Genomic DNA, 25687 nt, shown 5'->3' on the forward strand with positions numbered 1-25687 from the left:
TTTCAAATTAAGTCTGACCAGAAAATAACTCTGGGTTAAATTTGCTGATGCAAAATGCCGCGCAGGCACATTTACTGTATTAAACAAACAGATGCACAATATGTGCCAGCTTAGGGACAGCACGTGTGAGTGAGTTCTGTAGTGTGGCTTGTTTAGAGAAAGGTCTGGGTTAGGACGCACTCAGTAATTCATCAAACTGTGCTGTTCTGAGAAGTAGTGAAAGCATCAACTCCCAAAACAAGTGTTTTAAGACAAAATAAGCTATAAAATAAAAATATATTGATATCTGTAATATTGTTATTTTCTATATCGCCAAAATAGAAAACTTGATACATCTTAAATCTCTATATCGCCCAGCTCTAGCTGAGACACATGTGGGCTCGTTCAAAGCATCCTGTATGGGGCGCCGATTGAAAAGTTGCACATGCGAAAATAAACAGCAACAAACCACATTTAAAATCCATATGTGCATTTTTTTATGTCACTTTTGACCAGATTTACAGCAATTTTTTCTCTCGTAAATACATATTGTCAATATTAAATCTAAATTCTAAATGTTAAATGTTAAATCTGAATATCACGAGTGAAACTAAATCATTAGCTAATATGCAAATTCACCGGAAAGAGAGCTTTTATTTTGGTACTTCCAGTAAATTTGCAAAATATTTAGTTTCACCCGTGACATTTAGATTTAACATTAACATTATATTTTTACGAGAAAACAAATGTACATTTCTGAAATATTGCTGTAAATCTGGTTAAAAGTAACATGAAAAAAAATCAAGTTTTTTTTAAGCGTGGTTTGTTGCTAAATATGGCAAAAAAAAAAAAAAAAATGCTGTTTATTTTAGCATGGACAACTTTACAAGTGATGCCCTATAATCCTGAGATAAGGATCTGATACAGTTTAGGTTTAAATGCATCTTTACTGCCCCCTGTAGGACAGACACCATAAGGCAATAGGACAAGAGCAGGCACTGTATTCAAGACACTGACATTAATAAAAGGACAATACAACTAACAACTAGAAGCAGTTTAAACTCTCTAAACTCCTGAAAGCATCTGGACATTTAGAGCCAACAACACGTGTTTCTATGCTAAAAGTTAGTACAGTTGTTTATGGTGGCTGAGAAGTGCAAAACACATTTACAAATACCACAACAAATTTACATTTTTGAGACAAAACACTTTTACAAAAGCCACAAAAAATTTACAATTTTAAAAACAAATTTACATAATTAGCTAAAAAAAAAATCCAAATAGTAAAAGAAACAGATTTACGATGGCACATTGTAAGTGTAAAAGTGTTTCCATATTTGTTAATTTGTTTTGACCCTTTGTAAAAGTGTTGCAATGATTTCTAAATGTATTGTGCAAAATAAAACCGAAAGGGAGGGAGGGGATTATTTTCAAAATAAAATACTCCGTTTTCATGGCGGGTCGTAAATCCATCCATTTACTGAGGTTAACTCTGGCAGAGGAAACACCGACATTCCGGGGCCTCCAGTGGAGAGCACGGAGTATTTTATTTTGAAAATAATCCCCCCCCCTCCCGTTCCGTTTCATTTCACACAACACATTAACAAATGACAGCAACAAATTTACAAATGACTGCAACACCCTTACAAAAAGCCAAAATAATTTAACAAATATGAAAACACTTAAACTTACAATGCACCATTGGAAATCTGTTTCAACATTTGTAAGTGTTTTGCTATTTGTATTTTTTTTTTTATAATTATGTAAATTTGTTTTCACAATTGTAAATTTATTTTCAAAATTGTAAATTGTTGTGGTATTTGTAAAAGTGTTTTGCTATTTTTTTTTTTTTTTAGATAATTATGAAAATTGTGGTATTTGTAAATATGTGCACTTTTCAGCCACCGTAATTATTTATTGGATTTTATATAATGTGCCTCGATCAAAGGTCAGCGTTGCATCCCGAGTGGTAAAAATTGAAAAGGGTTGGGCTGGGCAGTAATGACACAGATGGAGATGCTACATCTACCACATACAGCATTTCATCACAGGTTTCTCAGTCCGGCAACTCGACAAAGAAAGGAAATAAAAACCTCTTTCTTTATCACGATCACAGTAATCTTAATAAATTCATGTTAGACTCAAACAACCAAGATGTGACAAAATGTGTCACCTTATTGGTAAATGTGTGTTAACACAATAATCAATCAATGCCATCAGTGCAACATGTTTACCCTTAAATACCAGCGTGTTTAAAGACTTCCTGGGAATCATGAAGAATGTTTAAAGAACGGCACAAATGATGAGACTATGCAGGGTTTGCATACAAGTACAATTTCAATCAAACAATATCACTGACTGATTTGATACTATGAGCCGCTACTATCATGGTTAGAGTTTGGCCTTTAAAAGAAAAATAGAAATCACAACATTTCAAACTGATTTAGTTACGGTAGCTAAAGCTTATGTTTACTTTTTCATTTCAGGAAAAAATAATCTGGATTTATTTGATTCTAACACTAAAACATTATTAAATCTAATGCCCTTGCATAACTCTCCATACCTAAAAGGTCTAGAGCTCTCATTTCTGCTGCTCCAGTTCTATCACATCGAGCTCAATTTCTCTTCTTAAAGGAAAAGTCTTGATTCATCTTTAAAATGCTGGCGTTTTTTGTCATAAGAGGTAGAGCTAGAGGAGAAGGAGAGCATGAATCAGCCAGTGATTAAACACCTCCTCCTGACGTCAGAAGAGGAAGAGGGAGCTTCGGTTACGGATCGGCGTCACGACACGATGCGAATGCCGAAGTGTTGTCTCAGCTGCTCGAGGAAGATGAAGGTAAGCACCGTGTGAGGAATCAGACGGATCCCTGCTGGGACAAGACCCTGGAAAAAAAATAAAAAATATACAGTTTGATTGACATTTATACGCTGGAGACAGAAAACACTCTAACCCAGGGGCACTAACTACATCTGTTTTTATCTGTGTGGGTTTAAAGGCTGGCAAGTAAATCAGATTTTAGATGGAGCTCATTGGTGACGAGGGAACCTCACATGGTCCATGCGGGCTATGTTAGGCATCATGTTAGTGACCCCTGCTCTAAGATGATCTCTGCCGGTGAGAGACTGATCCGTTACCTTGTAAAATGCCAGCGGCCCCAGTTTGGCGGTTTCTCGTAAGCAATGTGCGACCCCCTGAAAACAGAAAGAAAGAAAGAAAGAACGGTCAGAGCTGCAGAGGATGGACCAGCCGGACAGGAAAGGAAAGGATTATTAACCTCTTAAGCTTCAGCCACTTTTCTCCAAAAATCACATACCCATAACAAATAATGTATTCATAAGCTAATAATATGACCTACACGGCTAATTTTTGTAAAAATTGAAGTAGGACCCTAGAGATTTACATCAAATAGAAAGCCAATTCTCAGTAGGGAAGGCTATAAAAGCAGAAATAATTGAAATGTATGAAATCAACTGCAGCAAGTTTGGTGATAATAATAAACATTAGGCCAAAGAAACATGTACAAAAAAAGTTCACGCAAAAGCCCACTTTGCCACAACTGTGCCAAAGTTTTATATAAGCTTGGAAACAAGTGTGTAACTTTAACATGTCAGTCAAATTTATTGTAATCATTATTAGCCTTAAGTTTGACCACTAGATGTTGCAATTTGGCTTAGAAATAAACATTCATTTTTTTATTCAGGTTTCTGCGGTGCCATGTGTAATGCCATTTTCCGCTCCACTTTTTGGTGCCGTTACTCATGGGTGTTACTGAGCAATGCTTTGACCAATTAGAATGTTTGACACCGCGTTGGAAAACTCAAAGCCTGCAGAAATTGGTGATATCAAACACTATGGGACCGAGCGTTCATTGTTTCTACAGTAGATTGAGTCAAAGAAAGAACCGAGACGTACTAAAAGTGTCAGAGTTTTATTATTTCCTGTCATGGCTGCAACACGTGAAGCACCGCCAAACGGAGTCAATCACGAAAGGTGTGTGTTTACTGTTATTATCTCTACTTTTCCTCGTCTCTGTGCCTACTGTGTGTTTGTGTGTTTCATTAACTCATTCACTGCCAGCCATTTTCATATTCTGAAAGAATAGACTCTACTTTCATCAGAAAAAAGAATTTTGTTTCTAGCTTGTTTCGTTCTTCTGTAATCCGCAGTTGAATAGAGGCAAGTTTCACACAAATCTCCAGTTTCTGACAAAAGGCTGAGGAAAAACGGCTTTTTCTGAAAAAATCTATTAGTGACTTTGAAGCTATTTTATTTTTGCTTTAGGGACAAAATTGGTTTTCTTCTATAAAACTACAAAAACAACACTGAGACCGGGCTTCTGGGAACTTCAGCATCAACTCTCGTAGCGCCATTTTCTGTCCCGTAAACTCCTTTCCTCTCCCTCTGAGCTCTGCACATCGCAGGTGATCTCTCATCCAAAGGCACTGCTGCCAATTACATGTCACCAGTTGGTCACTACATCATTGTACAAGTGACCCCGGGTTTTCACTGGATGCGTCTCCGCTGCGCCACGACACCGATCCGGTTTTTCACCGCTGTGCGCCGTCCGGTAATTCACACAGGTTGCGTTTTGAGTGCGCCGTGGTGCGCTCCGGTTGAACGAGTGTGACGTCACGAGACAGAGCAGTTCTCGCAATATTTATATAATCGCGCGAGAACGCGGTTAAAAGAATGTGTTCTAAACGCAACAATAAACAGATAAACAGGTCAGTGTTCCGAACAAAGGAGAACAAGAAGGTTGGACTCTCTAGATTTGTCATAGACACATTTTTTAAGAGATAAAACTGCACCAGTAAAACATGAACTAAATCAAAGTTGCTGCAGTTTACAGTGTAGTTACAGTATGAGAGGAATCAATATAGTGGATGTGAATGTTTTTTTACACATTATGACGTTTGGTGATGTATTTACTTGAATATAATCTGAAGTGTTTTATTTTGAAAAGTAACCCGATATTTTATTGCACAGTACGTGCTTAATTTCCTGTTTAGCTTCATTTGCTCTGTGCTGATTGATGCGTCGTGCTCCGGTGTCCGCCAGAAATAGAAGCCCTGCGTATATCTGGCGGAGGGCACCGGACTACCGCAACTGGGAAGGAGCAGACACGCACCGCAGCGGACCCAGTGGAAATTAACACATAGACTAAAATGGAAACCTATCAGCTCCAGTGGAAATTGGGGGTTAGATATTCATGGGAGACCTTCGTCACACTGTCTCCTCGCAACCATAGCCGAAAAACACAATTCACATCTTTAGGTGTGAATGGCACTCCACATTACTAAACCAAATAACGTCTATGGACGTGAATAGAACGCAATGAGTTAACAGTAAACAATGACCAACATGCTGTGGAGGCTGCCAGAGGACCAGACATGGCGTCATGTTTAAAGTGAGTTTCACACCGCTGTCCTGGAGCCATGGACCAGGTTACCTCGCTGCTCATTCTCCGCTCTACGGCGGGGTCGGGGACCCCTCGACCCCAGCGTAACTGTTGCAAGTTACAAATGGTTATATGAGAAATAAAATGCATGTTTTGAAACCGTTGTTTTCATGTCTGCGTCCAACAATACTTACTTACTTACTTACAGTAGGTAAGTAATAATCCAGAAATAAATTACGTTTTAAGATACTTGTAAAACATTGTTTTCTGTGACCGGAAGATAAACAAGGGCTTATTAATGCTCATTTATAACAACACACAGCCACAACCCTTCTAGCGGCATGGCGGCCAATCGCATAGCGAACTACAGAACTACAGTTGGCCGACCTCTGCGTCACGTTGACGCAGTTGGTCCTGACGCAGAACCATATGCCAGGATTAAGGAGAGCTGATGCACACTCACCGTGTATTCTCCTTTAGAATTCATCAACCTGGTCTTGAGCACGTCCAGAGGTTGGCACAAAAATGTGGCACAGCCTCCCTGCAGAAGAAGAACAAGCAGTTCCAACTGGATCAACTCAACTGAATGTTGACCAAATTTAATTCATATCAAACACATATACTCACAGCAATGAAGCTGGACATGAAGTGTGTGATTATATTGTCTCCCAGCATGCCTGTCCCCAACACCAGCTGCTTAGCCTGGTCGTAACACGCCAACTACACGTAGAACAGGCACATGAAAGAGACGGAGGAAACAAATTGAGTAGTCAAAATACATTTACAACAACAAGACGCTACTTTTTTTCTTTAAGATTTTGATGTAAGGGCTTTTAAAAAGAGCCAATCAGGTCAAATCTTTCCAATAATCTATTAAAAAATATCAAATAATTCAAACATGGGACAAAACATTATTTTTAAATATTCTTACTGAATGAATCCATCTGTGTATTTAACTCGTACTAAATACTAAGGGTGTATGAAAAAAATCGATTTGGCAATACATAGTGATACAATTATCGTATCGATCCAAAAATTATAAAATAATAGTAATACAGTAAATTTATAAGCGTCTTTCAAGTCACTTAAGGACAATCTACGGAACAAGATAAAAAACAATGTCCAAATTCATTTTTTAGAAATCCTGTTTTTTTAATGAAAAAAAAAAAAAAAAAATTTATTTGAGCTAACATATGCATAGCACGTAAACGCCCAGTCACTAGGTGTCAGTGAACCACATCAGACCTTGTTAAACTACCTCACTACTTAATGCATTTTAGCTTGAAGTGACCCTTTATTATCATACAACATACTGGACACTTTTAGAGATGCATGTGGTCACTTTTTTTTTTTTTTTTTTTTTTTTAAAGAATTAAAGAACTTAACAGAATCAAAATCTGTTGTAGATTCAAAAGTTAAACTTAAATAAATTGTATTTCATACCATTTAGTACTTGTAAAGCTGAATTTGTAACTATTGATTTCGCAGTTTATATCGTATTGTTTGGTATCTGGATATATATCGTATAGTTGACATCGTATCGTCAGATTCATGGTAATGCACACCCCTACTAATACTAGATACAGTACTCTAATGCTTATAACAACTAGCAACCAGTACAAATGTTAGCGTACTAGTATAATTACATGTAAAGAGAATTAAATTAAAAACAATCTAAATTAAAGTTCTAAAGAGTTTCATTCTCTTTAATCTGCAGTTTTTTTTTTTATTATTATTTTAAGTCCTTATTTGTACATTTAAAATAGAAAATCACCATTATTGAGCCTGAAATAAATGACCTCATAAAGTTAACCTACCTCATGTGTTAGCTTTCTGTTAGCATCTCTTATGATAAAGGGTGCTAAATCAGCTGTAAACTACAATATATATATATATATATATATATAATATATATATATATATATATATTATCATCTAATGTCTTTCTTATCTATTGGTTATCTTGTTGGGCTTCCTAATCAATGAAAATATAGGTTTTAATATTTTTAGTGTGGCATCTGAGCCTGTTTTGTGTCAGTATAGCCCTATATTTCTATTTGATATGAAACATATTTTAATAATTGTTAACTACATATGTGTAGAACTGGACATAGAACTGTCACATGGTTCCCAAGTTTTGCGTTAAAACTAAAATTGACTTTCTTTTTTTTTACACAATTTACATGGCAATTACAAAGTCAATTATCTAAACTCAATTACAATTTAATTATGATACGAGAGCAACAGATTTTTAAATTACAATTACAATTATAATTATGCCATAATTGTAATTAATTATCAATTACACAATATCAATTATAACTGACCCAACCTTTGACTTGGGATCCTTCTATTTAGAGTTTACATGTTCTCTCTGTATATGTGTGCCTTCATTATGATCTATAAATGCATTTCCTCATTTAATGGAATCTAGAAATGTTGCATATAGTGTTTATAGTTTTATGATTTTATAGGAAGGATGTTAAAAAATGCCACCGTCACTTTCCAGATTCTGCACTTCCAGTTAATCTTTAACAGCAAGTACAGTCTCAGCTGCATGTCAACATAATATCAACTCGCTGTAGATCAGTAGCAAGAGATGTTTGCAGCATATTTTATATTCATACCATGGATAGGCTACTTCTATCCACAGCGGGGGCCACAAAAACTTGACTGTCTGATCTGAGGGACACTTTATTAACATTCATGCCAGCATTTAGAATAATGATCAATCGGAGCATTAATACAGCAAGAACAAAGTGTATTTTGAGGTCATTTTAGTACATTTTTTGTTTTGAGGTTGTCATTTTGATCCCATTTTTCTGTGTTTCTGAAGTCATTTTGTGCATTTTTCTTGATATTTATAATTATTTTCAGTTGTTTTGTATAAACTTGTAGTCATTTTGTGCATTTTTGTTGATGTTTGTACAGTTTTCAGTTATTTTGTGTTAATTGTCGTCATTTTGTGTATTTCTATTGTCCTTTTTTGCAATTTGTTGCTTTTTGCATATTTATGTTGGTTTTTTGTGTAATTTATTTGTTTTTGGAGTCCATTGTGTTTATTTTTGCTGTTTGTGTGTATTTTTAGGTCATTTTGTATGTTTACTTAGTCTGGCATAAATAATTATACAGAGTCTGGCATATGCCCCCCGGCACACCCCATTTCTTAAATGAGCGCTCCTCCGTTAATGCTCGTTGAATCAGGCTGTAATTTAACATGGATATTCTATGAGCGGATGTCAAGAGCCTCTCGGAGACCTTTTCTAAATGCCTGCTAACAAACGATCAATAGAATGAAAATATTGAACATTGTGATACGTGTTTTTTGTGTCAACAAAAATGTTAAAATGTTTTTAATTACCTGGAATACAAACACCATAAAAGTTCCAATTCATACCTACAAAACAGATTAAAACGAGCATAGTGGGACATACCTGTCCCATTTTTGTGTGTATTTGGAATCATTTTTAATACATTAATATGTTTATGGAATCATTTTGTATATTTTCATCCCATTTTATGTGTTTTTTGAGTCATTTTATGTGTTTTTTCTTGATGTTTTATAATTCTTTTCAGTTGTTCTGTATATACTTGCAGTTCATTTTGTGGATTTTGTTGATGTTTAATATATTTTTCAGTTATTTTGTATAACTGTTGTCATTTTTTGCATTTCTCTTGTCCTTTTTGCATTTTTGTTGTCTTTTTCTGTTTTGTGTGGATTTTTGCTGCTTTACATATTTTTGTTTGTTTACTTTGTTGGGCATAGATATTACACAGAGTCCTGCATGTGGCCCCTGGGCCGCCAGTTGCCCAGGTCTGATTTATTAAATTTTTCTATGTGGTTTTAAACAAATGCAGAGAGCTATGATCTGAGCTAAATGTCTGCTATCAAAACAGTCAATAAAATAATGTAATACATGGTCTTTTTGCATCAACAAAAATGTTTCAATGTTTTAAATTACCTGAAGTAATCAGGGTTCCTACAGCTTCAGTCAAATTAAATTCAAGACTTTTTAAGACTTTTTTTTATTGCCATTTGAAATTAAATTTAAGACCAACTTCACAGTAAACATAATTGGGGCAAAAAAACAACATATCAATTACAAAGGGCTAGGGTCATTTTGTTCTAGTGTCCAATGCAGAAGTGCAACTGGCGGTCCCCAAAGGTAACACACAAATATACACAAAATGACAGACTGAAAACAAAAACAGACCACTGATGATACAAGATGGCTAAAATAAAATAGCAAGAAATCAATAGAACAAGAAAAATACAAAAAAAAAAACCATTAAGAAAAGCCACTAAGAAAAATCTTAGTGACAGGCAATTTAAGTTAATTTTACATTTCCCATGTTGTTTATACCATCCATCCATCCATCTTCTTCCACTTATCTATCGCCAGGTCGCAGGGGCAGCATCCTTAGCAAGGAGGCCCAGACCTTTGGTCCTAATTCTACTTACAAGCAGATTAAAACGAGCATAGTGGGACATACCTGTCCCACAGTGACCAAGGCGCCTCTGCTGGACGCCATGGAAGCACCTGAGAATAGTTTCCTCACTCCCTCTGCATGACAGAACAGAAGAGAGATCAGATAGAATGTCAGGGTGGAGCTGAGTATAAATAACGCACCACTGTTAGTTTACCTTCTCTGGAGACTCTCAACAGCCCATCAATAGCGTGTTTATAACTGGAGGACAAAACACTACATGAGCATCGCATTACTGACAAACAGAGACTTTCTGCACAGATAAAGATAGAATGAAACACTCACTTCCTCCTCTGCTCGAGTGGCAGCTTCATGTCGTTCTGCATCCTTAAAGGAAAACAATTAACGGAGTTAATTATTGTCATTAATTTTATATTTATACACCGCACAACAGCACCAAATGCAAGCGAAGAAAGACCTCCCATTATACGGCTAAAGTATTGTGTATAAATGTATGATATTGTCCCAATACATGTAGCTCATACCATTTACAGTAGCTATTGCCATTTCAGAAGGTGAACTCCATAATACTGCATCATTTTACATCTTATATTGCACGAGCGTTGACATTTCCTTCTTCGAAATATGTCATGTTTTACCAAAACAACCATGTGAGGATAAATTCAGGATAGGGCAAAGCGATATGGACCAAAACTCATATCTCGTTATTTTTTCTAAAAAAAAACGAGATATACGATATAATTCTTGATATTTTTAATTCAATAAAGTCTTACCAAAAAGATAATTCTACGTTAAATTTGCCGATGCAAAATCCTACACAGACAAATTTATTAACAAACAGCTGCACAATATGTACCAATTTTGGGCTTTTTTTCCTATAAGGGACAGCACATGTGAGTGAGTTCAATAATGTTTTTACGTATTTTTTGTAATTTTGCGTACTTTTCTGTCATTTCATTGACATTTTGTATGTCTTCGGGTCATTTTGTTGTCTTTTGCTGTTTTGCGTATTTTTCGGTCATTTTGTTGACGTATTTAATATATTTTCGAGGTCCGTTTGTGTATTTTTCGGTCATTTTGCTCATTTTAGCTGACGATATACGATATAAATCTCGAGATTTTTAACTAAATAAAGTCATACCAGAAAGACAATTATGGTTAAATTTGCTCATGAAAAAATGCCACACAGACACATTTATGAACAAACAGCAGCACAATATATGCCACTTTTAGATTTTTGTCCTCTAAGGGACAAGCACGTGTGAGTGAGTTCTGTAGTGTGGCTTGTTCAGGGGAAGTTCTGGGTTAGAACGCACTCAGAAAAGCACAGATGGATACATTTCAGAGAAGTAACGAAAGCAGCAACTGCTAAAACAAGTATTTTAATACAAAATAAGCTATAAAAAAAATAGAAAACTTGATATATCTTGAATCTCAATACATTGCCCAGGTCTAATTCAGTGCAATTTTTGCTTGATTTTGGGAAAAACATATTTCGCTCCATTTAGAAACAATGTTCATTCACTTGTGTCGAATAAACATAGACAAGTTAGGTGTATGTTTACCTGACGTTCACCATGTCAGCCGGCGTACCAACAAAGCCACCCAGTGAAACCTGTAGGCAGAAGTGAAACGTGCTCCTGAATGAGTGCAGAACACAGTTAAAAAAACAGGGAAGTACAAACCAACGGGTCGTATCCCCACCTCCAAACGCTCCCAAAAGAACCTTCTGGTAGAAAGGCATGGGGCCCTGACTGGTGCTGCCGATCATGTCTCTCACAGTCTCATAGATGGCAAACCTGGTGAGGGAATAGGACATCTAAGGAGAAAGGAGGCAACATTTAGGCTTCTTCTCACACACATTTAACCAGAGGTGAAAATAACTGATTACAAATACTCACGTTACTGTAACTGAGTAGCTTTTATGGTACTTGTACTTTTCTGAATATATTTCTAAATCAGTCATTGTACTTTTACTTAAAGAGTAACTAAACCCCAAATCCACTTTTTTCTGCTGAATACATATGTATTTGGTAGGGATGTAACGATTCACTCAACTCCCGATACGATTCGATTCACGATAATGGTTCACGATACGATTCTCTCACGATTTATTTTACAAAATGGGACTGTAGACAAATGATGATTGAAAAATATTCCTTTATTTTTTTTTGGGAAAAAACTAGAAAAAACTATTACTTTCCTTTTATTTTCCTTGTCAAAAGAATCCCTTGATAAACAATTCAAAACAATGCAATTTAACTAAAAATAAATCTTGAATGAAATAAATAAAGGAATAATACAAATGAAGAAGAAGCCTATTCAACCCAGTGGTTGGTTGCCATGCAGATATTCTGTGCAGTGAAGAAGAGATGCTATATGCTAGCAGACAGAGCTAATAGAAAAACGTGACTTTTACAGATATTCACGTAATATTACAGATATTCTTTCGATGCAAAAGGGGTAAGCAGTCATTTATGAACATATTTAAGAGTAGAAGGCGACCAGAAAGAAAGTAGTAGCAGATTCCGCCCGCCACCTCAGCATTTGCACAAGAGAAGGATAAATAGATAGCTTTAATTTGTTTAAAAAATGTACTGCGATTCAATTTTCAGAAAATCGATATCAACCGTGATACCTATGAATCGATATTTAAGTGCCTTACGATTAATCGTTACATCCCTAGTATTTGGGTACAAAAGTATTTATGGGGTGATTGAGGGAGATCAGATACCTCACTTTAGAGATATTTCTCAGGTGGTAAAAACAGTTTTTAGTCCGATGACGACAGTGTCCCTCCAAAGACAATGACTGATCAAACACAACCCCAAGGTTTTCTGAGGCTGATTTGAACAGATGAGGCCAGATCACCAAGGGAGTTTTTAATCAGAGGACCGTTTTATCAGAGTTTCTGTTTGTTTGAGTTTATCTGGAGATAATTTGATGACAACCAGTTTTTGATACAGGATATACAATCCAAGAATAAAAAAGTGAAACTCAGTCATTAAAGGAGCAGTACAACTGGATATCGTCAGCATAAAAATGATAAGACATTTTTAAAACCACGGATCAACCGACCAAGCATCAGGTACAATAAAAACAAAACTGATTTTAAAATCAAATTAATTGAAATAACAATGGAAATATATTAGATTGTTTTGTTTGTTGTCTTTTTGAAAAAGCTCAGTTGATTCTATATCTATACCGGTGTTATAGTTTAAGTGGCGACAAAATCGGCATGAAACGCTGGCACCGTGGGGTAAAAGAACATTATTTTATGGGGAAATGTTTCCGGGGACCGCTTATGAGATGCACCGACCTCCCTCCTGTCCTGGCTGCATTAAACTCATCTTAAACCACCACAAACACCGTCAAACACAACGCAAAACATCCTAAATACAGAGCCACGAGCAGTGCCCATTTAACTTTGCTGTGTCTGTAAAGCTCCAACCGTTTCTCGTGTAGCGCAGCGGTGCTCCGTGAGAACGTGATCAGTTTTAATCATCTTCCCCTGCTCAGTGTTCGATCTGTTATGCCTGGCTAACTAAGAATAACTCAGTCCGTGTTGTCCTTTAGTTCTTTTTATTCCAGCCTTTAGTCCGTGCCTCGTAGGTACACATTCACAGTCAGCAAGCTACCTCAAGTACAAACCGTTTCAGTGGTAACTTCTGGTTTACAAACAAAAGTCCATTGGAGCAACGTTATTAAAATGTTACATTCTAACAACATCTCATCAGAGCTACAGAAGAAAACTAAGTTGATCAAAACTTAATCATTAAATCTGATCAGATTCAGTAAATCATTGATCCCTGAGAGGAAATTGGGTGACATTAATGCTGTTCTCATACATCTTTATATGACATATAAATAATTAAAATGAGCAGTCAGAATAATCCATGTCACTACAATTTATATCTACCTTTTAATTGTATCTTTTTTTTTTACATGCATTTTTGTTTAATCATGGATTTTTTATTTATTTATTAGTATTTATTTTGTTTCCTCACAGGAGTTAAAAACTAATATTTTCTTTAAAAATGATTTTAAAAAAATTTTAAAAAACAGAATTAAAAAAATTAGAGTAGAAAAAACGGAATTTGGGAAAAATAAAACAAATTTTATAGGGCCCTAATTTACCACCACTAAGTGTGGAGTGAAAGAATAATCCCTTAATTCTGTAAAGCGACTTTGAGTGTCCAAAATAATGTGAAATCAAAATGGGGGTCACGATTCAAAAATGTTGGGAACCACTGCACTAAATATTCTTTCATTCCACTTCCGTACAAAATGAGATTCTTTAAAATGTGTGTCATCACTCATTCATTCCGTCATTATGCTCTATTGTTGTTTTTAAATAGTTTTCTGAGCAAATGTTTGTAGTCAGACAAACGGTGGTACTTGAGCCAAAAAAGTGTGAGAACCATTGCTCTACGAACAAGCAACAACATGTATCTTAAAACACACACACACACACACACACACACTTACCTGTCTACACAGGGATGCAGAAAGGCCGTTATAAAGAGCCATCGGTCCGTCATTCTTCACAACGTGAACGGCCATTCCCATCATCCTCATCTTCACCTCCTGCTGTGTCTGTAGATGAACCTGAAAGGTGGACCTCGTGTTAGGAAACCGTGTTTGACACACAACCAAAGACTTTCGGAACTTCTCAAAGTGTCTTTTTGAGCTCTGAACAGAGAGGAAAAAGATCATCTTTTTCCTTCCTTTCTCTGTGCTTTCAAAAGTATCCTATAGTCGGACTTTACCAATGAGGGGATTTAGGGGAACTGATTTTTCAGGTTTGCAGAAAGCGGACGGATAAAACTGAATTTACTTCCTGAAATGGAAAGGGCGATATTATTATTATTAAGTACCCCTGTATTTTCTTAATTTGTCTCACAAGGCTCGTCTGAAAGCTTCACTCATATTTTTCTGAGGTTAGGTTTGACCATTTTAGGTGTTGATCTTCACCTTTTTTAATGTAATGTAATGAAAATGTCTGTGAGCAAGCGTAAATTTGTCTCATAATTTTGAATATGAAATGAATTTAATGTGCAACATTTCTGTAAATAAGTGTCAACATACCAATGTAAACTAATAAGTATCTCCAATAGTGCTTTCTGTAAACAAAAAACAAGGTCTTTCTTACCAGTGACACCATTATAGTGCATTATTCCAGTAAACAATATATTGGTTTCTTCAACAAATAGTGACAAAATTTCTGTGAAGACCTACCTGCACATTTTAGGGAAAAGGCAGAAAAGGTTTTGAAAAAAATGAATAAATAAAAAACTCGATACTTAGCTCGAGCATATCAATAATTGATCGTGCAAAAAAAAAAACGGGATATATCACCGAATCGAAATATCGTCACACGCACTGAGTCACGTTTTTACTGCTTGAGACAAACTAAAGGCTCGACAACGATTCAAAGAGCAGACATTAACCATGTTTCCAATGTGACTGTAGACATCCTGTACTCACTTACACGGCACATGATCTCCACAGGCCCCGTTACTCTTATCAAGGTCATGTGCTGCTGTTGCTGCAGTTTGAAAATGTTTGCAGATCATTTAAAAAAAAAAAACTAAAAAAATGTTTTTTAGTTTTTTTAAGGTGAGCTCAACAAGAATAAACTGGCACAACATTAAAAAAAAAAAAACTACTGCTCTCAGTGTGGGCCTCAGGCTGAAAGTCAATACAAGCTTGGGATATTTTTACTACGATAACGCCTTATCTGGTTAATATGTCCATATTACCTGTGGTTATTTACCTTGATCTCGTGCCTGTTTACACATGAATAAACAGCTGCAGGGTTTTCATTTTCTTTTAAAAAGCATGTTTTAGGAGTCGTCGCTTCCTCAACTTTTCACAAAACTCACTCACACATGCTGTCCCTTAGAGGAGAAGAAGAGTAAATTGGCACGGGAGGGGGGGTCTGAAAAAATTAAACCTTAACATATTACATAAGAACAGCTGCACAATTAATCACATTTTAATCGTGAGTACGATTTTGGCCTCCACAATTAAATTAACCTGATCATCTGTGATTTTTCCATTTAAAATACGGCTCTGCTGCATAACTAATCAGGCACTTTCTCAACCCTAATAGTCAGTAAGCCTAATGTTTCCTTATGTAACAGTGTATTTATCCTTATAGAGTACATTTAGTATTTATCATTATTTTTGTTTAAAGCTTTTCTTTTGCATTCTAAACCATGGCCCTCCGATTTGGGGCCCAAGGGCCAAAGTTGGCCCGCTAGCGATTAGTTTTGGCCCATTTCCCATATTTGAAAGTTTTTTGATTATATTTTTTAGATTATAAAAAATATGTAATACAGTACAGAGATTCATGAGAAAGAAATCTAAAGCTTCCTGTAAAGTGTCTTTGAGTTTTCTTTGAAAAACGCTATTTAATTTCATTATTATTCTTATCATTATTATGAGGTCTAATTACATTATTTTTCTTGAGCTTTTTCAAGGCAGGTAAAATGTAGTGTTTTGATCGTATAGGTGGGTATGTTGTGTCCTATTTTGTTGAACTTGTATTGCACTAAATGTCTTGGAAGACATTTAGATGTTTCATAATTTTATGCCATGAAACACAACAAAGAAAAGTGTTCTTCAATTTCAAAACCACTTCAAGTGTTTATTTTGCACAGTGATGTTATTGGCATATTTAATTGGCAGTGGCTATCTGTACGATTGCCGTATCAATATACCGACATTCTATCCGTACGCAGCGCGCCTATTTGGCCAGTTTAGGTCATGTGATAGGTCAGTTATTGGTCAGTTTATGTCGCGTGACTAAGACTAAAACTTACCCTAAAAATTGTTGCTATATTGGGTTACAACATAACCGTAAACCTAACCTGAACCCTAAGATGTTACGTTTGTGTACTTTGGTAACCGTACCAATAGCACCGAAGGATGTCCGTACGGCATCGTACAAATAGACACTTTCTATTTAATTTCATGCACTGTAACATGAATGTTTAGTTTTGGCCCGCGCCCCCACTGCGATTAATTATCGGCCCTTCATAGAAAAAAAAAAAAAGGGTTCACATATTGTTTGTTAAAAAGTAGTTAAATAAAGGCTGTGGCTACGACTACGTTAAACGTATCTGTAGACTGTCACTCTATGGATACGCAGCACCCCATATTGGCCAGTTTAGGTCACGTGATAGGTGCACCACGTGTCTTAAAGTTCCGTCATTTGTATTTTAGCTCATATTTCCTATATCCCTTTTATTTTAGCCCTAACCCTAACTCTCTCCCTAACCCTAACTCTATCTCTAACCCTAACATGTTTTTTTTGTCGGAAATGTATTTTAAAAGGTGGAATTTGCCATGTTAAATATCATAACATAAAATAAAATTAAAAAAAAAAAAAAATGTCAAATGTGGAATTTGAACCCACCGAAACCGCTGAGTGCGGCACATTGAGCTTATGTAGAAAAGCTCCGGAAATGTATCAATAATCCCGGGGACTATGGCTATGTTTAATGCACCTCCAGACACTTTCTTAAATAAAAATACAGATGTTTTCCCTAAGAGGATGAATAATCTTGATTAAAAATTCTGATTAAAATATTGATCCAAATAATCGTGATTATTATTTAGGACATAATCGTGCAGCCCTATACCTAGAAGGTACTAACTATTTAATAAGACCATTGAAATGAATCCTTGTTGGACTTGTTAGTAACTACAGTTACCCTTTTTACCCTGTCCTCTCCAGCTGTAAACAGCTGGATCTGTGTGTGTTTGGGGCCTACAGCCCTGGTCTTACCTTCAGTAGATCCAGAGGATGTGTGCAGCAAGCGGCCCCACATGATGCCAATCCCCCGAAATACCACCGCGACATCCGCTTCTCCGTCATTGTATCTGTGGCGGTAACAGCAGCAGCTGAGCAGCAAACACTTCCCTGTTCTCGGTCCGCCTCGAAGCTCCGTCCCCCCTCCGTCCCCCCTCCTCCTCCCCGGGTCTGAGCGGGTGTTTTCCTGGACCTGGACCGTTACTCCCCGCAGAGCAGCGCTCACAGGACTCGGCCAACGGGCCGATAACAGAGGACTTTAGGTTCAAGAGACAGCTTCAGCACACTGTGTGCACGTGTGTGTCAATAACCGTGTGTTTGCGTGTGCGCGCGTTTCAGCCACAATCTGCGTTAAAAAAAAAAAAAAAAGCAACAGCCAATTGTGATCGTGCACGGAGGAGCTGCCTATCGACCCCAGAGCTGAGATACAAAGGTCGGGCTGTGTTTGGAAGAGCCTGCGAAGCTCAGTCAGGACACACCGTGCACATTCACACGCACACACCACTTTCCCACCGCAGGCTACTGTCATGTGGTTTTAAAGAGACAGGCTTCTCCTTCTGTCTGCACAGAGCGTCAGTACTCGGTCTGTCTCTTTAAGAAGGCTGACGCAGGCCTTGTGTTTTTCAGTCTATGGTTTGGATTGGAGCAGCCACACAGGAAATAAACGGCTCAGTTTTATTAGGGTTGTTGAAAGATTTTTTTTTTTTTTTTTAGTTTTATCAGTATGGAAGCTCTACCCCGCCACAAAAAAATAACAAAAAACTAGGAAAAGTAAAATAATAATAATTCTGAGGGGTAATCTATAAAGCAGGTTATGTTCACGGCTCAAATTAGGGAAAACTCTGGAATATTCCATTCCTGAAAGCGAGGTAAGTTCTATTATGAGTGTGTAACCATGGTAACATTCTCGGTAAACTGAACCTGCTCCCTGGCGCATTCACACCAAATGCTTCGAAAGCATCAAAAGTGGCAGGTATACATTCACAAACACATGGTGGACGCGCTTCGAGGGAGCGTCGAAGGTACCGCTGCTCATCCTGCGCCTCCTGTGCGGCGCGTTTTTGAAGCGTTTTTCTCACGGCGAATGCTTTTGACATGGAGTTGGGATTGTTGAACTTTTGGGGCATATCGCGGCGTGTCGACCAATCAGTAGCTTTCCCCATCCGTGACGTAGTCAGAATAATGAGAAGAAGAAAAAAAAAAACACTAACCGGAGACAGATGGACAGGCACTCTTCTGCTGGAATAGAGCGGCTGTAGTTGGCGTCCTGGTAGGAGATGCGAGTGCCGATGCAGGTCAGCAGGTCGTCAAACTGGGTACGGGAGAGACAGAAGTAGCGCTGAAAGCGACTTTCGTTCAAGCGCAACACTGGTGAATTCAGAAACGGTGCCGAGGCACAAATCAATCCAAGCCACTCTTGATAATGTAGAGCCAATGAACGGGAGTCGGAGGCACGTGTTCAGCAAGGAAGTCCAAACTTTATTCTCCATTCAACCACACTTCTCTCTAACCCTCTGACATCACAGAGCACACACTGAGTCACACCAAAATACATCCGACCGGAAACACCGCCTTCTCAACACAATGTTCTCCACCACTTCACAGTCACTGGGTGAATAATGAACGTAACTCATCGCTACAATATCATTCATTGTATGAACACCACCTGCAACAGAGAAGCAGAGACGCGCATCCCGAGCATCTTCGACGCTGGTGACAAGCTTCTGTATTTAATGAGCACAAGTGTCCATCTACGTGCGTGAGGCACAATTTTGACGTCCGAAACGCGTTTGGTGTGAACGCAGCATAAGAAACCCTATCTTTCAACCTGGCTCCGCCCACATGAACATCGCTTCTCAAGGAACACTTTAATTTACCTTCACACTCTTCACGGACACACATTAGTACATCACACATAACAGACAAATCTTGTGTGCTGCTTTACATTATTTTGCGAGCTGTGGTTTTTTTTTAATAACATTATGGATGCGGAGCATTAGTGACAGGCTCTGTATGCAGAGCAATCACAAAGGCTGATCTGCATTAAAACACCTCCTGACGTCCATCTATCCATCCATTTTCAGACCCTCTGTTCTGTTTTTCAGGGTGTCGACTGACGTCTATAGTAAAATCCCCTGGATACAAACCTGTGGATCATGTAAAGGGGGAGATGTCAATTTAAAGGAAAGATCAAAGAGCAATATATTACTGAAATACGACTGGATGTATACTTATTGACCCTAGAGTAGCCATTGTAATACAAAGTTACGGTGGCGCAACGGTTAAGGAAGTGCGCTTGGAAGGATAGGGTTAGCGGTTTATTTTATTCCAGACGACTCTGGCGAATGCATTACATTCAAAATCAATGTAAATGACGCAATGCCAAGCGGCCATCACTGTCTGTAGCCGAGGCTGCACTAAGAGGGCTGTACACTTCCTCTACTTACTGGGGCCCAATGAAAAGTGCCCATACTTCTTAAATACGCCTTTAAATTCTAAGTACAGTATATTTTGAGTGAACTCATCCTTTGGTAACCAGTAAGATGATCATTTAAACTGTAATTACAAGTGGAGCTGTCTATGATAAGTGCTGTAAACGTACGGCCGGAGAAGAAGTCATCACACCCCTCTTTATGCAGCAGCCCCGACTCTGCAGGAACTTTTTTATTTATATTATTCCCCTGTCGTCACTAGAGCGATGAAGTGATGAAGCGACCAAAAAGACAATGTTCAAGCGACTAATCATGGGCGATTTAAGCTACTATAATGGCTGAATCAGAATCAGAATTCCTTTATTAATACCAGGGGCAAATTGCTGAAGTGGCGTTCTGTGTGAACAGGCTCATATTCCACAAACGCCGGCTTATTTCACCCATCGAGGTGAATAAATCACTCACTTCCGGGTGGTTGCCATGGTAGTTCGTGTTATCTTTGCTCCATTTATGATGCCTTATTTTTTTTCGCCGCTAGTGCATGTAAGTAACCCAAGGTTTACATACTCAGGGTTGATTAACCCACTTCATTCCAGCTGTGGGAATCGGATACCCAGATTTTCCCATCGCGTGGTATGTTGACACAGAGGTAATGGATAGGCTCAGAGTTTGTTGAACTTCCTTTTGGAATACACCTCTGGCAGGTTTTGACCTTCGACAGCATGTGCAGACAAAAAAATGAAATAAATAAATCAAAAATAAGAAATACTAAGTCATAATTCACTCATTATTATTTTACATTTTTTAAAGTATTATCAGTATGGAAGCCTATAATATAATATAATAATAATAATTAAAAAAAATCTAATTCATAATTATGAGATGCTAATTCTATATTATGAGATGCTAATTCTATATTATGAGATACTAATTCATATTTATGATATACTAAGTCATGATTGACTCATAAATATGACATTGATTTTTAATTTTTAATTATTATTATTTTACTTTTCGTTTTTCTTTTTTTAAGTGTTATTGCCCTGGGGCAAGAAATGCATTGTTTTAACAGAGGAAAATAATAATATTAATATTAAAATCGAGTAACTAAAATCATTTTTAGTGGTTTCATTTTATACATTGACTTATTAAAAAAATGTATGTTTTGATGTAAATCTTTTGCTGTCTTTTTTCATGTTTGTCAGACTTAATTTCCCCACCACTTTTTTGTAAATTCTACCTAATTTTGTTGCATTAAGTCAACTTCATCATACTAACTATTACCAACTTTAAAAAAATGACAAGTTCACAAAACTTAGAAAAATGATTGGAAAATGTCACCTCAATTTTTTAAAAGTTAAATTTAATACTTTTTACAGTGCAAGGTTCACGTTAGTTAAAAAAATCTAACTTTGACTTTGCCACAGATTGTACTCTAACTCATGGGCTGATATATAAATGTTATATTTAGTCCGTTCATAAAATGAGCAGCTCATCTGCCTCACAAACGTGGAGTTTTTTTTCTGAGTTTTGAAAAATACAATTGTTTTTTGTTTTTTTTTTTTAACAAAGGTTACATTTTACCTATATTGTTGAAATTGTGTTGCAATGGGGGGGTGGAGAAACTTTTTCACTCTTCAAAGGCCTGCGTAATAAAAAAAAAACAGTTTGACAATCACTGATAAAAGGTTAAAGAATGTGTAAGTTCTCACTTTTAGGAAATAGTAGCTCTGCTGCATGTGCAGTCAGTTCAAAGGTGGAAAATCCTCCCTAACACAGAGAACACCACAGCTCATATACATATTTTTTAAAGGTAGAATAATCTTTTTCTACTTTGGTTTCTAGATTGTTTAGTTTTTTCCCCTTTTATTATTCATTATCTTATTTGAGTTTATAATTTTTGACCTGTAGCACTTTGAAATATCCCTAAATGAAAAGTGCATTATAAATTAAATGTATTATTGTTATTATTATGTTTATAAAGAGACAAAAATGCAACTCTGCTCTCCTGTTATGCAACGTCTGACACGGTCTATAGATCAGCGGGTTGTTGGATGCCTTTGTCATCCCCCTTGGCTTTCAGAACAAGTTTAAATCTGTCCTAGTGCAGAGTTCACATGGAGGCATTCATGGTGGATTACAGAGAGATAAGGTCACACAGTTGATGAGCTTAGCTGCTTGTTAGCACTGGTTTTAATCATAATCTGTCAAATCTCCAAAGATTTAACCTTCCTCAGATGATTGATCTCCTCACACCAGTGTTTATTTTGACGACAAATGTTCAGTTAGACTCAGTTTTAGTTTTCAGATGAAAATCTCATTTTGTTCACATTAATTTAGTCTTCAAGAGCATTTCCATCCTGTTATAATAATTTGACAACAATGTGATCTATTTTTGACATTAAGTCATCCGGCCTTTGTTTACTACGGAAGCCTAGTTCCACCGCTAAAATAATAAATAATCACTATGGCAAGTCATAATTATGAATTAGTGAAGTCATAATTATGAGAAAGTAAGTCATAATTATGAGGGGAAAAAAGTCATAAATATGAGATGGAAAGTCATAATTATGAGATAGAAAGTAATTTAAGGAAAGTCATAATTATGAGAAAGAAAGTCATAATTATGAGGAAAAAGTCATAATTATGAGAAAGAAAGTCATACTTATAAGATAAAACATCATAATTATGAGAAATAAAGTCATAATTGTGAGAGGGAAATTCATAATTATGAGATAAATAGTCAATTACAAGAAATAAAGTCATAATTGTGACTATATATCTCATATCTCAGTTGTAAAGTCACAATTACAAGAAAAAAAGTCATAATTATGAGAAGTAAAGTAATAGTTATGAGATTTAAAGTCATAATTATGAGATATATAGTCATAAAAATGAGATTTAAAGTCATAATTATGAGATATATAGTCATAATAATGAGCAAGAAAGTCATAATTATGAGATATATAGTCATAATAATGAGCAAGAAAGTCATAATTATGAGATATATAGTCATAATAATGAGCAAGAAAGTCATAATTATGAGATATATAGTCAAAATAATGAGCAAGAAAGTCATAATTATGAGATATATAGTCATAATAATCAGCAAGAAAGTCACAATTATGAGCTGTAAAGTCACAATTATGAGAAATTATTTTTTATGTAAAGTTGCAGAGAAACATACAAAAATATGACAGAATAATTTTGTAATAAAGACTTATTTATGTACTTCCACTATTTTCTACACTATGTATGTGTTGAATTGTAACTGAATAAACAGCCAAAATATGAGTTATTATTCAAAGTGTCATCAAGAATGGTAACGGTCAGTGTCGGTAGACTACAGCAATTGCTCAGTTTGTTAGAAAAGTCATAATTATGAGATAGAAAGTCATAATTATGACTTTTATAACTCATAATTATGACTTGCTGGGGTGTTTTTATTTTTTTTCTTTTTTTCTTGGCTTCCATAGTTTACAGTCAGTGTGACACAGGTCAAAAAATAAGAAATTGGGGGTCCACACCATTGTATGATTATTTGACTAAATGAACTCTAAAACAACCAAACGCATCATTGATGAATAATGTTAGACTGTAACCTTGGAAACAAAACTCAAACAGCTTAGATAGTTGAGGTTTTCAAAGATTTCCTCTTGTAAAATGGTTTGTTAGTGGAGCTGAAAAGGCCACAGTAAGAATTGTTCTTTCTTTCTTATCTGAGCAGGATTTATACACTGTTCCTACAGGTTTTACCCCACTTTCTCCTTTTGAAATGCTTTTACAGAGTAAACATATGATGTACACAGTTTCACTTTAATTAGAGAGTGAGATATAAGTTAGGCTATTAACTTAAAAAGGTATGATTAAGTTTTAACATGCAACACTTTATTTCTCCTATGTTGTGCAATTGTTTCATTTTCATTACATTTCATAAAAAAGAAATCATCTTCCTATTATAATGGCTACTAAAAAACATCATTAACTAATCGTATAACATGTAACATTGTAAAACGTAATAATTTTGTCTTTCTTTTTCATTTTTTTACGAAAATCCACTTTGCGTTTTTAAAAATAAATCATATAATATCATAACATATATAACATAACACTGACCAAACACCAGATGTGCAAAACATTTGTCCCAATGTTTCAGTGAAAATAAACATTTTATTTAATACTAATACTTTATTACATGCAGCAGTATTTAACTCTGTCTACATCTCTCATATGTATTTATTTTTGTGAGTTTGAATCCTGGAAAGTAAATCAGATTTTAGATGGAGGTCATTGGTGACTAGAGCACCTGGGCCCCTCACATGGTCCATGTGGGCTACCAGATGCCCATGGGCACCGTGCTGGTGACCCCTGATCCAGTCTTCAACACTCTTTTTGGTTGAAAATGTGGGTTTACAGGTTTTCACACATTACAATATACTGTAAAAACTGTTGCTTAGATCCAACTAAAAAAAAAATGAAGACAACATTTTCCAACAACTTTTTAGTAGTTTAGTGAACCTCTGGTTTTATTTAAATTTTTCTAGGATAGCCTTGAAGAAAAGCAAAAAAGAAAAAAAAAAAAATAGTTTGACTAAGTTAAACAGTCAGTTTTTAGTAATTAAATAAAGTCAAAATTATATGTATATATTTAGAAATTGATTTGGACAATTCATGCACTCAATCCTATTGATTTTAACTAATAAGGGATATTTTTTTTTTGCATGTTTTGAAAAGTCTAAATTACTTAATAAAATGAGTAAGACATACATAATAAAATCTGTTACATTAAGAAAAAGAGGCATTTGTGTCCAACATTTTTATTTGACAAAATCATTTTTTACAACTATATATAAAGTTAATGTTTAGATACAATAAAACTAAATAGATCATTAATCTTTGACCTGATTTTAAAAGTGCTGAGCACAACACCTGAGTGTTTTTTAGCAAATGTAAACATAATATAAGCATATAAGAACATTTCAACAATTTAAAAAAAAAAAAATAATAAAACCTTATAGGGATCCTCTATTGTTTTTACAAATGTGGCCTAAAATCAGAGAAATGTACTTATTAGAAGATCTATGCCTAATAAATGCATTATTTTGCACCATATGTGTTTTATTAACTTGTAACCTTTGGAGCATCTTTGTGGCCAAAATTTACATTTTGGGAGTTTTTATTTGTTTGCCTCTCAATATTCGGGTCATTTTAAGACTAGTTGTAAAATCGTGACCAGATTTGCCCCATTGACTCTATTTGTAACCACATATTTTTCATACACTGTAATCAGACATATAATGCTTTTTCAATTAATATCTAATAGATAAAGGGAAAAATATGTTTTAGGTATAAATGACCCCCTACCAACCAAAAACCATTGCATAACGTTAGGGAAATTTCAGTGAAGGCCTATCTTGCAAAATATACAAAGTGTACAAGTATATTTTTTTTCTTTAAAACTGTCCTTGTGCAAAAAATAACAATGCATTAAATTCGATTTTGCTATCAAATAATGAGACGGTCAAGGCTGTAATATTTTCATTTTTGGAAATACTGCATGTTTAGTGTTTGTCCTGCTGAAAAATGTTGAGGTTCTCATGATAAAAAAG

At 35.9% G+C, this 25687-nt stretch overlaps 1 protein-coding gene across 1 annotated transcript; it reads right to left on the bottom strand.

Moving 5' to 3' along the window:
- Nucleotides 1-1795: 1795 nt before the first annotated feature.
- slc25a10b (solute carrier family 25 member 10b) lies at nt 1796-18114 on the bottom strand. The gene is made up of 11 exons (XM_028459606.1): nt 17623-18114; nt 14316-14435; nt 11526-11646; nt 11393-11435; nt 10152-10193; nt 10024-10067; nt 9873-9943; nt 6006-6098; nt 5842-5919; nt 3115-3171; nt 1796-2862 (listed from the first exon to the last, which is right to left on the bottom strand). The coding sequence occupies exons 1-11, from the start codon at nt 17710-17712 to the stop codon at nt 2761-2763; spliced, it is 861 nt and encodes a 286-aa protein (XP_028315407.1). The 5' UTR covers nt 17713-18114; the 3' UTR covers nt 1796-2760.
- Between the last annotated feature and the right edge of the window lie 7573 nt (nt 18115-25687).

Source organism: Gouania willdenowi, chromosome 1, assembly GCF_900634775.1.
Source record: "Gouania willdenowi chromosome 1, fGouWil2.1, whole genome shotgun sequence".
Lineage (NCBI taxonomy): Eukaryota > Metazoa > Chordata > Actinopteri > Blenniiformes > Gobiesocidae > Gouania > Gouania willdenowi.

What these genes read in the sequence shown, in the direction of transcription:
- slc25a10b (XM_028459606.1), bottom strand. Translation starts at nt 17,712, where the DNA reads ATGACGGAGAAGCGGATGTCGCGGTGGTATTTCGGGGGATTGGCATCA. An exon ending in GCTGACATGGTGAACGTCAG is followed by an intron (nt 10,194 to 11,392) that starts GTAAACATACAC and finishes TTTTCCTTTAAG; the next exon opens with GATGCAGAACGACATGAAGC. An exon ending in ATTCTAAAGGAGAATACACG is followed by an intron (nt 3,172 to 5,841) that starts GTGAGTGTGCAT and finishes TTCTGTTTTCAG; the next exon opens with GGGGTCGCACATTGCTTACG.